The sequence below is a fragment of the Mobula hypostoma genome, chromosome 1 (genome assembly GCF_963921235.1).
Source record: "Mobula hypostoma chromosome 1, sMobHyp1.1, whole genome shotgun sequence".
NCBI lineage: Eukaryota > Metazoa > Chordata > Chondrichthyes > Myliobatiformes > Myliobatidae > Mobula > Mobula hypostoma.
In genome coordinates this window covers 218,052,546-218,069,818 of record NC_086097.1, presented here as the reverse complement: position 1 = coordinate 218,069,818, position 17,273 = coordinate 218,052,546, and the positions used below count along the sequence as shown (strand labels likewise).

The following is a 17,273-nucleotide window of genomic DNA, read 5'->3' as shown; positions in this document are numbered from 1 at the left end:
CTCTTATACCACTGTAATTTCCTTTATTCCACTGAAATACTGCTACGTCAGACCTACTTTCTCCCTATCAAATTTCAAGTTAAACTCAATCATATTATGATCACTGTTTCCTCAGGGTTCCTTTATCTTATGCTCTCTAATTGCCTCCGGTTCATTACATAATACATAATCCAGTACAGCTGATCCCTTAGGAGGTTCAATGACTAGCCGCTCTAAAAAGCCATCTAGAAGGCAAACAAAAAATTCAGTCTCTTGGGATCCATTACCAACCTGATTTTCCCAATCTACCTGCATGTTAAAATCTCCCATGACTATTGTAACATTGCCCTCTTCTATTTCCCATTGTAATCTACCATGCTACTGTGTGGAGGCTTGTATATAACTGCCACCAGGGTCCTTTTACACTTGCAGCTTCTTAGCTCAACCCACAAGGATTCAACATCTTCCGATCCTACATCACAACTTTCTAATGATTTGATGCCTTTCTTTACCAGCAGAGTCTACCTTCCGATACAATATACAACCTTGGACATTCAGCTCCCAACTCCAACCATCCTTCAACTATAATTCAGAGATGGCTACAACATCATACCCAACAACCTGTAAAAGTGCAACAAGATCATCCACCTTGCTTCTTATACTCCGTGCATTAAGATATAACACTTGAGTTCTGTATTTGCTACCCTTTTTGATTCTGCATCCCTAATGCACTGATATTCACCCTGCTGGCTGCAATTTTGTCATATCATCTTCCTGCCCTTCCTGACAGTCTGACACAGGCTACTTTTGCTTTTTTTTAAAAAATAACATCCATCCTATCCAGAGTCCCTTCACCCCGGTTCCCATCCCCTGCCAAATTAGTTTATACCCTCCCCAACAGCTCTAACAAACCTGCCTGTGAGAATATCGCTCCCCCTTGGGTTCAGGTGCAACCCGTCCCTTTTGTACAGTCATACTTTCCCCAGAAGAGAACCCAATGATCCAAGAATCTGAAACCCTGCCCCCTGCACCAACTTCTCAGCCAGGCATTTATCTGCCAAATCATCCTCTTTCTACCCTCACTGGCATGTGGCACACGTAGCAATCCAGAAGTTACCACCCCTCAACCATCAGGCTCTTGAACCAAAGGCTATAAATTTCACTTGCCCCATCATTGAAATGCTCCCACAACCAGTGGGCTCATTTTCAAGAATTCATCTCATGTTATTGTGTACGGGGTTTCTTCTTTGTATGTTAAATTTAAAATAGCTTCTTTGTTATGTTAATCTTTTAAACTACTGTGTGTGTGGATCAAAATGGCTTCTATGTTATGTTAAATGCTGAGAGAGTCTCTAGCTAGAAGTTTGCTTGAGTTAATACAGATAGCAGAGTGCTATTGGCCAATGGGTGTTCATGTTATCATTTCTTGGGGTGATAATGCTGTCTCGTATGATTGGGAACGGGAGTTTTTTGGTGGGGAGTCGGACGAGAGACGGGGAGGACGACGGACGTGCGGGGGTTTTGGGGGGAGTCAGACGAGAGACGGGGAGGACGATGTACATGCGGGGGTTTTGGGGGGAGTCGGACGAGAGACGGGGAGGACGACGGACGAGTGGAAAGGCTCCAGTCGATCACTCCGGGTGGTCCCGAAGAGGGTCCTGAGCTCCAACTTGTGCACGAAAAACTTGAACTTTGATAAGTCTGGCGCTTTTTCCATTCCCTTTTTCTATATTGAACTTATATTAATTTCATAGACTTAGTAATATCTATAAAGTGCACTTGGTAAAACATACTGTGTGTGCTGGCTGATTTGGGTTGCAGTGGTACAGCAACCGACCCAGCTGGAGGCGTCCAGGCGGGTGCTGGGCGGGATTTCCCCTAGATATATACAAGCCAATATAGCGGAGCTTTACACTTGATAGTTATTGCTTATTTATTTATTTATTTATTATTTCTCTCATTTTGTATTTGGACATTTTGTTGTCTTCTGCACTCTGGACTTTCATTGATTCTGTTATGGTTATTATTCTATAGATTTACTGTGAATGCGCATAAGAAAATGAAACTCGGGGTTTTATACAATGATATATATATATATAGTACTTTAGAAACATAGAAAACCTACAGCAAAATACAAGCCCTTCAGCCCACAAAGCTGTGACGAACATGTCCATATCTTAGAAAAATAGAGGGCTACGAGTAACACTAGGTAATTTCTAAGCCCCATGTACCTATCCAGGAGTCTCTTAAAAGATCCTATCATATCCATCTCCACCACTGTTGCCGGCAGCCCATTCCACGCACTCACCACTCTCTGCGTAAACAACTTACCCCTGACATCTCCTCTGTACCTATTTCCAAGCACCTTAAAACTGTGCCCTCTCGTGCTAGGCATTTCAGCCCTGGGAAAAAGCCTCCGACTATCCACACGATCAGTGCCTCTCATCATCTTATAGACCTCTGTCAGATCACCTCTCATCCTCCGTCGCTCCAAGGAGAAAAGGCCGAGTTCACTCAACCTATTCTCATAAGGCATGCTCCCCAATCCAGGCAACATCCTTGTAAATCTCCTCTGCACCCTTTCTATTGTGTCCACACCCTTCCTGTAGTGAGGCAACCAGAACTGAGCACAGTACTCCAAGTTCTAATATGAATGATTCTAATTGAGATTCAAGGATGCTGGCAACTCGCGGTCAGTTGGTGAGTGAGTCTCTTATTTAATCCTGTTACACAGAATAGTGCGGACTGCACACAAATTAAATTGTCTTTTACCATCGCTGCCGGTATAAACTAGATCAGGGATCATTTTCAAAAGAAGTGAGACACAACTACATCATGCCACACATGAGACAGAGGCCCCAATCATCATTTCATTAGCAATAGTGTTCATCCTCAAGTTGGTTAAACGTGAATCATTTAAGTTGCTTGTTTCATGCTTTTTCGATGGAAGAGTATAACCCTAATGCAAATAAAGGCATAAAATAAACAAATAAGAGGATCAATGTAGTGGATTTTAGTATTATATTAATCAATAGATTTGTGAAAAAGATTTTTCCCCTTAATGTACAATTTCTATCCAGAAAATATATCAGATTTAACATTTCAACTCAATGATCTGTTTCTTTCTTTCTCGCTGCAGATGCTGCTCAAAGTGAGTACTACCAGCACTTTGTCTTTGCTTTGTCTTGAAATGTACACTTTCCAATAATTCTATTCATTCAGTTATATACAAACCCCATTTCCAGAAAAGTTGGGATATTTTCCAAAATGCAATATAAACAAAGATCTGTGATATGTTAATTCACGTGAACCTTTATTTAACTGACAAAAGTACAAAGAAAAGATTTTCAATAGTTTTACTGACCAACTTAATTGTATTTTGTAAACATACACAAATTTAGAATTTGATGGCTACACCACACTCAACAAAAGTTGGGACAGAGTTAAAATAAGATTGAAAAGTGCACAGAATATTCAAGTAACACCGGTTTGGAAGACTCCACATTAAGCAGGCTAATTGGTAGCAGGTGAGGTATCATGACTGGGTATGAAAGTAGCGTCCATCAATGGCTCAGCCTTTGCAAGCAAGGATGGGTCGTGGCTCACCCCTTTGTGCCAAAATTTGTGAGACAATTGTTAGTCAGTTCAAAAGGAACATTTCTCAACGCAATATTGCAGAGAATTTAGGTCTTTCAACATCTACAGTACATAATATTGTGAAAAGATTCAGAGACATCTCAGTGCGTAAAGGGCAAGGTCGGAAACCACTGTTGAATGCACATGATCTTCGAGCCCTCAGGTGGCACTGCCTAAGAAACTGTCATGCTACTGTGACAATTTTTGCCACCTGGGCTTGGGAGTACTTCGGAAAACCATTGTCACTCAACACAGTCCGTCGCTGCATCCAGAAATGCAACTTGAAACTGTATTACGCAAGGAGGAAGCCATACATCAACTCCATGCAGAAATGCCGGCGAGTTCTCTGGGCCCCAGCTCTTCTCAGATGGACCGAAAGACTGTGGAACCGTGTGCTGTGGTCAGATGAGTCCACATTTCAGCTAGTTTTCGGAAAAAAACGGGCGTCGAGTTCTCCGTGCCAAAGATGAAAACGACCATCCAGATTGTTATCAGCGAAAGGTTCAAAAGCCAGCATCTGTGATGGTATGGGGGTGCATCAGTGCCCATGGCATGGGTGAGTTGCATGTATGTGAAGGTACCATTGACTCTGAGGCGTATATTAGGATTTTAGAGAGACATATGTTGCCATCAAGGTGATGTCTCTTCCCAGGATAATGCCAGACCACATTCTGCACGGGCTACAACAGCGTGGCTTTGTAGACACAGAGTGTGTGTGCTTGACTGGCCTGCCAGTCCAGATCTATCTCCCATTGAAAATGTATGGTGCATCATGAAGAGCAGAATCAGACAACGAGGACCACGGACTGTTGAGCAGCTGAAGTCTTATATCAAGCAAGAATGGACAAAATTTCCAATTGCAAATCTACTACAATTAGTATCCTCAGTTCCAAAACGATTAAAAAGTGTTATTAAAAGGAAAGGTAATGTAACACAATGGTAAACATGCCTCTGTCCCAACTTTTGTTGAGTGTGTTGCAGCCATCAAATTCTAAATTTGTCTATGTTTACAAAATAAAATTAAGTTGGTCAGTAAAACTATTGAAAATCTTTTATTTGTACTCTTGTCAGTTAAATAGAGGTTCAAGTGAATTAACATATCACAGATTTATGTCTTTATTGCATTTTGGAAAATATCCCAACTTTTCTGGAAATGGGGTTTGTAGAAAGATTAAGATATAAAAAGGGTCTGTTAACTAAAATTGATTTTCAATGTGATCCATATTTGAACTATGACAATGAGTCTGCACAGTTTTGGATGACCCTGTAATTTCAGTCTCTGAGGCCAACTTCCGGGCACCCTCGAAGAGGGACAATCCACAAAAGTCATGTGGTCCAGATAAGGTATCTGGCTTAGCACTAAAGATCCATATGGACTGACTGGAGTATTCACATACATATTCAACCTCACTTCAGAGGTCTGAAATTTCCACTTACTTCAAATAGGCATCTACTGAAACCAGCGCCTAAGAAGAGCATAGTGATCTGCCTCAATGACCATCAAATGTTGGCATATCAACCATAACAACGTACTTTGAGAGACTGGCACAAATAAACTTCTATCTCAGAAATAACCTACATTCACTTCAATCTGCCTAGACACAAGAGTAACTACAGCTTGTGTTCAATATAATTATCCCATCTAAAATCATCAGGTTTCAAGACCTCCCTCTGCAACTCGATACTCTCCAGATCTCAAGCACTGACCATCAAAACAGGTGCACCTCAAGACTGTACTTGGCCCTCCTTACTCCCTATACACACATGACAAGGTGGCTAAGTGTAGCTCAAATGTCATCTTAGAATTCACCAACATCACTACTGTTGTTAGACAAATCACAGATGGCGATGAGTTAGTCAGCTTACTGGAGCAAGATAGGTCACCTGGTTGAGTGGTGCTGCAAAGCAAGCTCTCCTTCAACATCAACTAAACTGAAGAGTTGATTGTTGACTTCAAGAAGGCAAACAGGAACCAGTCTACATTGCGGGGAATCAATGGTGAAGAGAGACAGCAGCTTTGAATACCTGGTTGTATAGCAATTCAACTGCACAAGAATGCAAGAAGCTACAGAGAAAAGTAGATTCTGCTCAAAACATCACAGGCACATCCCTCCCTACCACTGGTAGCATCTACAAGAAGCACTGCCTCAAGAAAGCAACATTCATCATCAAAGATAGTCACCATCTGGGCCATGCTATCTTATCACAGCTACCATCAGGAAGGAGGTACAGAAACCTTACGCAACCAGGTTCATAAACAGTTACTTCCCTCAACTATTTCATTCTGACCAACAAAACTTAATCACTACTGTTTAGCAATACTATAACAATTTTGCATTAAATTGGTGTTTATAATTGTGTTAGAATTAGTAAAAATTACAGATAATTTACATTTAATTAGATTTTTCTTTTGAATCCTGTTTATATGATGCTATGTGCCTGTGATCCTACTGCAAGTAGGTTTATCACTGCATCTGTGCATATGACAAGTGATTAACACTGCAAAAGCACAAAATCTATCAATTTGCTCCACAGTGACCTTGCTTTTGATTTTAAGGAAAATTTTCAGTAAGTTTCCTTAACTTCAGTGCAATGTCAAATTTTGTATGAGAATATAAACTACCTTATACAGTTTTAAATAGCTACTGCATTTTACCTGAATGCTGAAGATCTTGCAAACGTTTCATTCGCTGTTCATTTCTGGCTCTTACTTGATCCAAATTAAAACTGGACACAGAGTGTAGAGAGATGGAATCTAGCTGTGATATGGGTTGCACAGCAAGACGACTTTCCTTTAAAAATTAAACAAAAAAGGAGTAATATCATAGCAAACAAGTGAACTCAAAGTCTTAAATTCCACTAGTATAGAAAATCTGCCATCCAGTACCACTTAAGTCCTGCCTGTACTGGATTAACGATTTTACTGATTAATTACGTTAATCTCTACTCGCAAAGCTTCCAATTTCTTTGTAGTGCAGTGTTTGTAAATTCTTTGCTTGCAGGTTCAGGAACAGTTATCACCCCTCACCATCAGACTCTTGAACCAGAGAGGATAACTTAACTCGCCTCATCACTGAACTGTTCCCACAACCTATTTACTCACATTCAAGGGCTTTGTCTCATGTTCTTGATATTTATTGTTTATTTTTTTTATTATTTAAATTCTCTTCATTTTTATATTTCCACAGTTCTTTTTTGGCACATTGGTTGTCTGTCTGTCCTGTTTGGGGGGTGGGGGGTGGGTTTCATTGATTCTATCGTGATTCTTGTATCAACTATGATTGCCTGCAAGAAAATGAACTTCAGGGTGTATGAACATATACATACGTTGATAATACATTTGCTCTGAATCGCCAAAATATCTAACAGTTCTGCCAAGAATATATAATAAAATTACCATTCTATATTTAGAACAAAAGGATGTCTGGCATTAAGCTAACAAGTCTTCCTTTTTCTTGAATTGTGGTGTAGGAGACAGAGCCCTTGATACATCTCAATTTTTTTTTGACTTTTTAAACTCTTGATACTGTTGGGTGGGGGCAGGGAGTGGAAATGACCTAGCAGAGTAAAGTCACAGCAGTCAGGTCTCTGGCACTGAGTCTGGCTCTGTGACTCAGAAGGGATGGGAGGAGAAGAGGCAAGCTGTGGTGATGGGGATTTGTTAGTTAGGGAAACAGAAAGGAGGTTCTGTGGATGAGAATGAAAATCCCAGATGGAATGTCGCCTCCCAAGTGTAAGAGTCTTGAACATCTCCCATCAAGTCCTTGGCATTCTTAAGAGGGAGGGTGAACAGCCAGATGTTGTGGTCCATGGAGGTACCAATTACATAGGTAGGAAGAGTAACGAGGCTCTGAAAAATGAGTTCAGGGAATTAGGTGCTAAGTTAAAGGATAGGACCTCTAGGGTTGTGATCTCAGGACTGCAACCAGTACAATGTGCTCATGAGGCCAAAAATAGGAAGATCATACAGTTTAACATGATGCTAAGGAGTTGGTATAGGAGGGAGGGTGTCAGATTTTTTAATCATTGGGCTCTCTTCCAGGGAAGGTGGGACCTGTACAGAAGAGATGGTTTGCACCTGAACCGGAAGGGGACTAATATCCTAGCAGGAATATCCTAGCAGTTCCTCGTGCTGTGTGGGAGAGATTAAACTACAGTTGCAGGGGGATGAGATCCAGAGTGCCCGAACAGATAGTGGAGAGGTTGTGGAGACAGATGTTGTTAAGACCTCAAAGTCAGGAATCCAAAGGTTGAGCATGGTGCAATTAATGCTCTGAGCTGTGTATATTTCAATGCAAGTAGTATTGTAGGAAAGGCAGCTGAGCTCAGGGCATAGATCAACACCGGGAATTATTATATTGTAGCCACTAGTGAGACTTCGCTGCAGGAGGGACAGATCTGGCAGCTCAATAGTCTGGGGTTCCATTGTTTTAACGTAACAGAGCAGTAGAGATTAAAGGAGGAGGAGTAGCATTATTAGTCAGAGAAAATGTCACGGCAATACTGAGTCAGGACAGACTGGAGAACTCTTTTAGAGAGATTTTATGGGTGGAAATGAGGAAGAAAGGTATGACCACATTAATGGGGCTATATTATAGACCACCCAGCAGTCCGCAGGATTTAAAGGAACAAATCTGTAGAGAGATCGCAGACTACAGCGGGAAACATAAGGTTGTTATAGTCGGTGATTTTAACTTACCTCATATTGACTGGGACTCCCATACTATAAAAGGACTAGATGGGATAGAGTTTGTCAAATGTGTTCAGACAAAGTTTCCTTCATCAGTACATAGGAGTCCCAACAAAAGAATGTGCAATACTTGATCTCCTATTAAGGAATGAGACAGGGTGGGTGACAGAAGTTTAAGTAGGGGAACACTTTGCATCTAGTGATCATAATGCCATTAATTTCAAATTAAATATGGAAAAAGATTAATCTGATCAAGGTTGAGATTCTAAATTGGAGAAAGGCCAATTTTGATGGTATCAGAAAGGATCTGGTAAGTGTGGATTGGGACAGTCTGTTTACTGGCAAAGGTGTACTTGGTAAGGGCGAGGTCTTCAAAAGTGAAATTTTTAGAGTATAAAGCTTGTACATGCCTGTCAGAATAAAAGGTAAAGGTAATAAGTTTAGGGAACCTTGGTTTTCAAGAGATATTGAGGCACTAGTTAAGAAAGAAAAAAAGGTGTATAGCAGGGATAGGCAAGTTGGAACAAAATTAGGTACTTACGGAGTATAAGAAATGTAAAATAACACTTAAAAAAATAAATCAGGAGGACTGGAGGATAGCTAATGTTGTTCTGCTGTTTGAGAAGGGCTCTAAAAGTAAACCAGGAACTTATTGGCTAGTGAGCCTGACATTTGTAGTGGGAAAGTTATTGGAAGGTATTCTAAGGGACCAGTAATATGAGTATTCGGATAGACATGGATAGCATGGTTTTGTCATTTTAAATTAGGTTTAACCAATCTTATAGAGTTTTTTAAGGATGTTGTCTACATGGACTTCAGTAAGACATGTGACACAGTCCTGCATGGGAGGGTGATCATGAAGGTTCAAATCGCTTGGTATTCAAGGTAACGTATTGAGTTGGATTAGGCATTGGCTTTGTGAGAGAAGTCAGAGAGTGGTAATAGATAGTTGCCTCTCTGACCGGAAGCCTGTGTCTGGTGAACTGCTGCAGGGATCAGTGCTAGATCCACTGTTGTTTGTCATCTATTATCAATGAACTGGATGATAATGTGGTTAAATGGATCAGTAGATTTGCAGATGACACCAAGATTGGGGTGTAGTGGACAGCGAAGGCAGCCATCAGAGCTTGCTGCACAATCTGGACCGGCTGAAAAATAACAGATGGAACTTAATGTACACAAGTGCGAGGTGATGCACTCTGGTAGCACTAACTAGGGTAGGTCTTACACATTGAGCATTAGGGCACTGAGGAGTGAGGTAGAACAAAGGGATCTGGATATACAAGTCCATAATTCATTGAAAGTGGCTTCACAGGTAGATAGGGTTGTAAAGAAAGTTTTTGGCACATTGGCCTTCATAAATCAAAGTACTGAGTATGGGAGATGAGATGTTATGTTGAAGTTGTATAAGATGCTAGTGAGGTCTAACTTGGAGTATTGTGCACAGATTTGGTCACCTACCTACAGGAAAGACGTAAATGTTAAAAGAGTACAGAGAAAATTTACAAGGATGTTGCCAGGACTGGAGGACCTAAGTTACAAGGAAAGATTGAATACATTGAGAGATTGAATGTTCCTTGGAATGTAAAAAATTGAGGGGAGATTTGATAGAGGTATACAAAATTTGACAGGGGTATAGATAGGGTAAATGCAAGCAGACTTTCTTCATTGAGGTCATGGGTTAAGGGTGAAAGGTGAAAAAGTTTAAAGGGAATATGAGGGGAAACCTTCCCTCAGAGGGTCATGAGAGTGTGGAACGAACTGCAAGCACAAATGGTGCAATGGAGCTCGATTTCAATGCTTAAAAGAAGTTTGGATAGGTACATGAATGGAAGGGATATAGAGGGCTATGCTCTGAGTGAAGGTTGATGGGACTAGGCAGCTTAAATGGTTCAGCACAGACTAGATGGGCTGAAGGGCCTGCTTCTGTGCTGCACTTTTCTATGACTCCATTTCCTGCACTTCAGATCTTCGGAGGACAGGGAAGAAATAGAGTTACTCTCCACCTCACCTTCCACTCTACCAGCCACTCTATTGAACTGATTATTCTCCACAGCTATGGCCAAAATGATTCCACAACCAGACACACCTTCCCTCTCATCTTGCAGCAATTCAAAGGGCTCATTCCCTTTAAGCCTCTGCTCTCCCTTTCCTTTAATCCAGACTAACCACCCACTCTCTGTCCTAGTGTTTAACCATGGGACTGCAGGATTTATTACATCTACAATTTTTCCAGGTGAAGCAGCAATTCACTCACACTTACTAGACAGTGTACTATATTCAGTGTTCAAACTATGATCTCCTCTATATAGGAAGAACCAAGTGCAGATTGGTTGATTACTTTATGGGCCAACTAGTTATGGGCTCCCGTGCCATCAGGAAGACAAATCGTGAGTATGCACATAAAATCCACAGCCACCTTTGTGACACCAGGGACACGCAAAGCATGTGGCAAGATATACAAACCATAACCAATTACAAGTCCACCCTGCGCATCAATGACAGTGATGCCTCCCTTCCTGATAGGCTGAATGCTTTCTATGCACGATTTGACCAACTGAATGATGTGACAGAGGAAAGTCCTCTCTCTTACTGAGGAACAGTAATTGTCTAACCCCAGTGGAGGTGAGGAGGGTCTAGCCAAGGTAAACCCATGGAAAGCAGCAGGGCCAGACATCATACTTGGTCTGGTGCCAAGAGACTGTGTGGCCCAGCTAATAGAGGTCTTAATGGACATCTTTAATCTCTCTCTGAAACAGTCTACTGTCCCTGCAAGCTTCAAGGCAGCTAACATAAATCTGGTGCTCAGGAGAGCGATGGTAACTGGCCTAAATGATTGGCCAAGTGGCACTGACTTTAACCAACAAGAAGTTCTTCGGTTTATGTGCTGTGTGTGATGTATGTTGTGTGGGTGCACCGTGGTTTTGAAGAACATTGTTTCATTTGTTTGTATATATGTACAAATAGACGACAATTAACTTAAACAACAGGAATTCTGCAGATGCTGGAAATTCAAGCAACATACATCAAAGTTGCTGGTGAACACAGCAGGCCAAGCAGCATCTGTAGGAAGAGGTGCAGTCGACGTTTCAGGCCGAGACCCTTCGTTAGTCCTGACGAAGGGTCTCGGCCTGAAACGTCGACTGCACCTCTTCCTACAGACAATTAACTTAAACTTGAATTTCCCCCAGGCCACTAGGCTTCTGAACTCACTGCCACATAATATTTGAAGTGTCATTGGTTAATCTGTTCCATACCTTACAATATTTTATATTAATGCACTTTAGTTTAATATTTATGTGTGATTCATCTGTAGATTTTGTCCTTACCTTCATAAGTTATCGTGTGTTATGTATACTACAGTGCTTTACACACTGGTTCAGAGAAACTTTGTCTTGTTCTATATACATTATATGGTTATATATGTTATATACATGTATATAGTTAAATGACAATAAACTTGACTTGACTTGATTATGTTCAGTTTGAAAAGGCAACTGTAAGCTTCATGCCCTCTCCCCAGCCCATTTAAACTCACTCCTCCAGAATCTCTGGCTCAATCAATCATAGATATTTCTGATCCTATCCATCTCTCCCATCAACTTCTCTGAAACTTAAAACTAATCTTTTTCTTACTTATATGAATAAAGTTCTTCAACTGAAAATGTTAATTATATTTTTATTTCCATAGATGCATTTTCTGTTCTTGTTTTTGATTTTAAACAATTGTCTAATCTTTAGAGAATCTTTTTGTTCTGAAATGAAGGGGATACAAATTCGAGATACAAGATTGCATATGCTGAAGGCCTGCAGCAAATGCACAAGCTACTAGAGGAATGTAGCAAGCCAGGCAGCATCTAAGGAGGCAAAAGGAACAGTCAATATTTTTACACAGCAGACCAGGCAGCATCTCTAGGAAGAGGTGCAGTCAACGTTTCAGGCAGTTAGTCCTGACGAAGGGTCTCGGCCTGAAACGGCGACTGCACCTCTTCCTAGAGATGCTGCCTGGCCTGCTGCGTTCACCAGCAACTTTTATGTCTGTTGCTTGAATTTCCAGCATCTGCAGAATTCCTGTTGTTTGAGTCAATATTTTTGGTCAGTTCACCACCAGCAATTATTGTTTGCAACATACAAAATATGAATCCTCAGCTCCTCACACGACTCTGCCATTTAGTAAAATCATGGGTGATCTGATAGCAATTTCAACTCTGCATTCCTTTCACTTTCCTGTTTTGTAAGTATTTATGTCTTAAAATGCTCAGATCTTTCCAATAAAAATACTTCCAAATATTCCCAAATCTCATAAATAGACAAACCATTATTTATAAATGCTAATCCTTAGTTCAACTTCATAGAATATCCTACTTAAGAAAAATTCCCCTTCCCTTCCATCTTGTCAAGGTCCTTGGAAAGGATTCTTAAAGACAGGATTTACAAGTATTTAAAGAAGCATCGTCTGATTATGGATAGTCAGCATGGATTTGTGAAAAGACAGTCCGTGCCTCTCAAGCCTGATTGAGTTCTTTGAGGATGTGACAAAGCATATTGATGTAGGTAGAGCAGTGGATGTGGTGTCTTAGCAAGGCATTCAACAGGGTTCCCTATGGTAGGCTCATTCAGAAAGTTAGGAGGCATGGTATACAGGGAAAGCTGGCTGCATAAATTTAAAATTGGCTGTCCACATAAAGCAAAGGGTGATAGTATTTTGCTTGGAGATCAGTGATCAGTGGTGTTCTGCAAGGATCTTTTCTGGGACCCCTGCTATTGATCTGTATAAATGACACAGATGAGAAAACAGAGGGGTGGGAAGTTAGGAAGGGTAGTTAACAGATGGCATAAAGTTTGGTAGTGTTGTGGATTGTGTAGGAAGTTGTCATAGGCTGCAGTGGGACATTGATAGGATGCAGAACCGGGCTAAGAAGTGACAGATAGAATTCAATCCAGCAAAGTGTGAACAGATACAATTTGGAAGGTTGAACTTGAAGGCAGATTGGACAAACAGTAGGATCTTGGGGCCATGTTCATAGATCCCTCAAAGTTGCCCCGCAAGTCAATAGGGAGGTTATAAAGACCTGCTAGGGAGGTTAATAGGGAGGTTATAAAAGGCCTCCCCCATTATAAAGGTTATAATGGGATGTATGGAGTGTCAGGCAGGGGTAGCACCTCTGGTGGGGGAACATGACGTGTCCTTTTCAGGGCGGTTAGTCCACCTTTGGTCCCTACCTGGCACTCAGCTCTCACCTGTGGCTCCCCATAGCTGTTTGCATGCGACAGCGGCCACATCCCGGGCAACGGCTTCGACAAGCCGGCTAAATCAGGTGAGGGTAGCCGACGGGTCTCAAACCCTCGGTGAGACAGGGAGTTGTCTATCCCAGCCTGTGAAGACAGACTCCGGATGATTGAGCGGACGAGACCAATGGAAGGTCCAACCGTCAAAAAGGCGGTCTCTGCAAGCGTCGTGGAACGTGTAGAGCAGGACAAGACACAGAAGACGTCCTGGTCATCCACTGCGCCTAGTCCCATCTCCAGCCGTCTAGACTGTCTTGCCACAGGATCCAGATGGGAATTGGGAAGAGAGAGTGAGGCTGACGCTGTGCAACTCTCCCTCACTTAAATCCAAATCACGCGCTAGTCTCGACACCATTATGGTGTCGAGGTCCTCATCGACGTCAATGATGGACGAATAAGTATAAAGGCCTTCATTAGTCATTATTGGAAGTCTTCATTATTAGAAGGATGTAGAAGCTTTAGAGAGGGTGCAGAGGTGATTTACCAGAATGCTGCCTGAAAAAAAATCTAATTAAATAACTATTTGCATAGCAATGGTGAATGTACCTATGTGTAGCTAAAAGCAATTTGCAAAAAAGTTACCCCAATACTCCAAGAATATTTATTTCATTCAGTTTAAATCTTTTTTGGCCATTTTAATCTGATGATCTTATATTTTTTAACATCACATACCACAAATAATTTAAAGAAAATGAAAAATTATATAAAGCAATAAGTAACGTACAGATTCCAAGTTCTGTCTGCTTTGATTCCGACGGCGTCTTTCACGAGGAGGTAATTTACTTCTTGTTGTCTCAGCATCTGCAGGATAATGGAAGGTTTCTCCATGACTTCCTATTAAGAGATCACAATGAAATCAATGGTAAAACGAAGTGTACCTTCATAAGTATATCAGAATATGAAAACTTTGCACATACCTATAAAGGCACTTTCTGATTCCAGCAATGAGTTTTTTGTCAAATCTTCCTGTGAATCTCTGGTCTTCTAGAGTAGTTTCCACACAAAATTAAAATAGGGATATACATGCATACAAGTTAATATCACAAGTAATATAAAATTTTTCCAAAAGAACGAAAACAATAGAACTACTTGTTTCCAACAGCTATGATGTAATGGCCATTACAGAGACTTGGTTGGCTCAGGGACAGGAATGGTTACTCCAAGTGCCAGGTTTTAGATGCTTCAGAAAGGACAGGGAGGGAGGTAAATGAGGTGGTGGTGAGGCACTGTTGATCAGAGATAGTATTACACGGCTGCAGAAAAGGTGGACATCATGGAGGGATTGTCTGCGGAGTCTCTGTGGGTGGAGGTTAGGAACAGGAAGGAGTCAATAACTTTACTGGGTGTTTTTATAGGCCGCCCAATAGTAACAGGAATATCGAGCAGATAAGGAAATAGATCCTGGAAAGGTGTAATAATAACAAATTTGTCATGACAGGAGATTTTAATTTCCCAAATATCGATTGGCATCTCCCTAGACCAAGGGGTTTAGATGGGGTGGAGTTTGTTAGGTGTGTTCAGGAAGGTTTCTTGACACAATATGTAGATAAGCCTACAAGAGGAGAGGCTGTACTTGATTTGGTATTGGGAAGTAATTCTGTCTCCTTTACAATAGTATTGGAAAGAGATAGGAACAGACAAGTTAGAAAAGCTTTTAATTGGAGTAATGAGAATTATGAGGCTATCAGGCAGGAAATTGGAAGCTTAAATTGGGAACAGATGTTCTCAGGGAAAAGAACGGAACAAATGTGGCAAATGTTCAGGGGATATTTGTGTGGAGTTCTGCATAAGTACAGGAACCACGGTGTACAAAGGCTGTAATAAATCTAGTCAAGAAGAAAAGAAGAGCTTACGAACGGTTCAGAGAATTAGGTAATGTTGGGGATCTAGAGGATTCTAAGGCTAACAGGATGGAGCTTAAAAAGGAAATTAGGAGAGCCAAAAGGGGCCATGAGAAGGCCTTGGCCGGCAGTATTAAGGAAAACCCCAAGGCATTCTACAAGTATGTGAAGAGCAAGAGGATAAGACGTGAAAGAATAGGACCTATCAAGTGTGACAGTGGGAAAGTGTGTATGGAACTGGAGGAATTAGCAGGGGTACTTAATAAATACTTTACTTCAGCATATGGAAAAGGATCTTGGTGATTGTAGTGCAGACTTGCAGCAGACTGAAAAGTTTGAGCATGTAGATATTAAGAAAGAGGATGTGCTGTAGCTTTTGGAAAGCATCAAGTTGGGTAAGTCACCAGGACCAGATGAGATGTACCCCAGGCTACTGTGGGAGGCAAAGGAGGAGATTGCTGAGCCTCTGGCGATGATCTTTGAATCATCAATGGGGATTGGAGGGTTCCGGAGGATTGGAGGGTTGCGGATGTTGTTCTTTATTCAAGAAAGGAAGTAGAGATAGCCCAGGAAATTATAGACCAAGGACAGGTCGTGCCTTACGAGCCTGATGGAATTTTTTGAGGATGTGACTAAACACATTGATGAAGGAACAGCAGTAGATGTAGTGTTTATGGATTTCAGCAAGGCATTTGATGAAAGGTACCCCATGCAAGGCTTACTGAGAAAGTAAGGAGGCATGGGATCCAAGGAGACACTGCTTTGTGGATCCAGAACTGGCTTGCCCACAGAAGGCAAAGAGTGGTTGTAGACAGGTCATATTCTGCATGGAGATCTGTGACCAGTGGTGTGCCTCAGGGATCTGTTCTGAGGCCCTTACTCTTCGTGATTTTTATATGATGAGGAAGTGGAGGGATGGGTTAGTAAGTTTGCTGATGCCACAAAGGTTGAAGGTGTTGTGGATAATGTGGAGGGCTGTCAGAGGTTACAGTGGGACATTGACAGGATGTAAAACTGGGCTGAGAAGTGGCAGATGGAGTTCAACCCAGATAAGTGAGAAGTGGTTCATTTTGGTAGGCCAAATATGATGACAGAATATAGTATTAATGGTAAGACTCTTGACAGTGTGGAGGGTCAGAGGGATCTTGGGGTCCGAGCCTATAGGATGCTCAAAGCAGCAGCGCAGGTTAACGCTTTGGTTAAGAAGGCGTACAGTGTATTGGCCTTCATTAATCATGGAATTGAATTTAGGAGCCGAGAGGTAATGTTGCAGCTATACAGGACCCTGGTTAGACCCCAGTTGGAGTACTGTGCTCACTTCTGGTCGCCTCACTACAGGAAGGATGTGGAAGCCATAGAAAGGGTGCAGAGGAGATTTAGAAGGATGTTGTCTGGATTGGGGAGCATGCCTTATGAAAACAGGTTGAGTGAACTAGGCCTTTTCTCCTTGGAGCGGTGAGGATGAGAGGTGACCTGACAGAGGTGTATAAGATGATGAGAGGCATTGATTATGTGGATAGTCAGAGGCTTTTTCCCAGGGCTGAAATGGTTGCCACAAGAGGACACAGGTTTAAGGTGCTGGGGAGTAGGTACAGAGGTGATGTCAGGGTAAGTTTTTTTACTCAGAGAGTGGCGAGTGCATGGAATGGGCTGCCTGCAATTTTGGTGGAGGCGGATACAATAGGGTCTTTTCAGAGACTATGGAGCTTAGAAAAATAGACGGCTGTGGGGAAGTCTAGTAATTTCTAAGGTAGGGACATGTTCTTTGTGGGCCGAAGGGCCTGTATTGTGCTGTAGGGTTTCTATGTTTCTAAATTACCTTCTCAATACATATTTTT

The 17,273-nt window shown here is 41.6% G+C and overlaps 1 protein-coding gene across 7 annotated transcripts in view; it reads right to left on the bottom strand.

Annotated features, from left to right (window-relative positions):
- Nucleotides 1–17,273, bottom strand: part of LOC134355019 (centrosome and spindle pole-associated protein 1) — a 187,202-nt gene that overhangs the window by 23,863 nt on the left and 146,066 nt on the right. For 6 of the 7 annotated variants that reach the window (XM_063064662.1, XM_063064680.1, XM_063064709.1 and 3 more), the window contains 3 exons: nt 14,512–14,578; nt 14,319–14,428; nt 6,272–6,407 (listed from right to left, as the gene is read on the bottom strand). In XM_063064662.1, coding sequence (XP_062920732.1) covers nt 6,272–6,407; nt 14,319–14,428; nt 14,512–14,578 — 313 coding nt within the window. The remainder of the gene's footprint in view (nt 1–6,271; nt 6,408–14,318; nt 14,429–14,511; nt 14,579–17,273) is intronic. The other variant, XM_063064671.1, reaches the window with a different exon arrangement.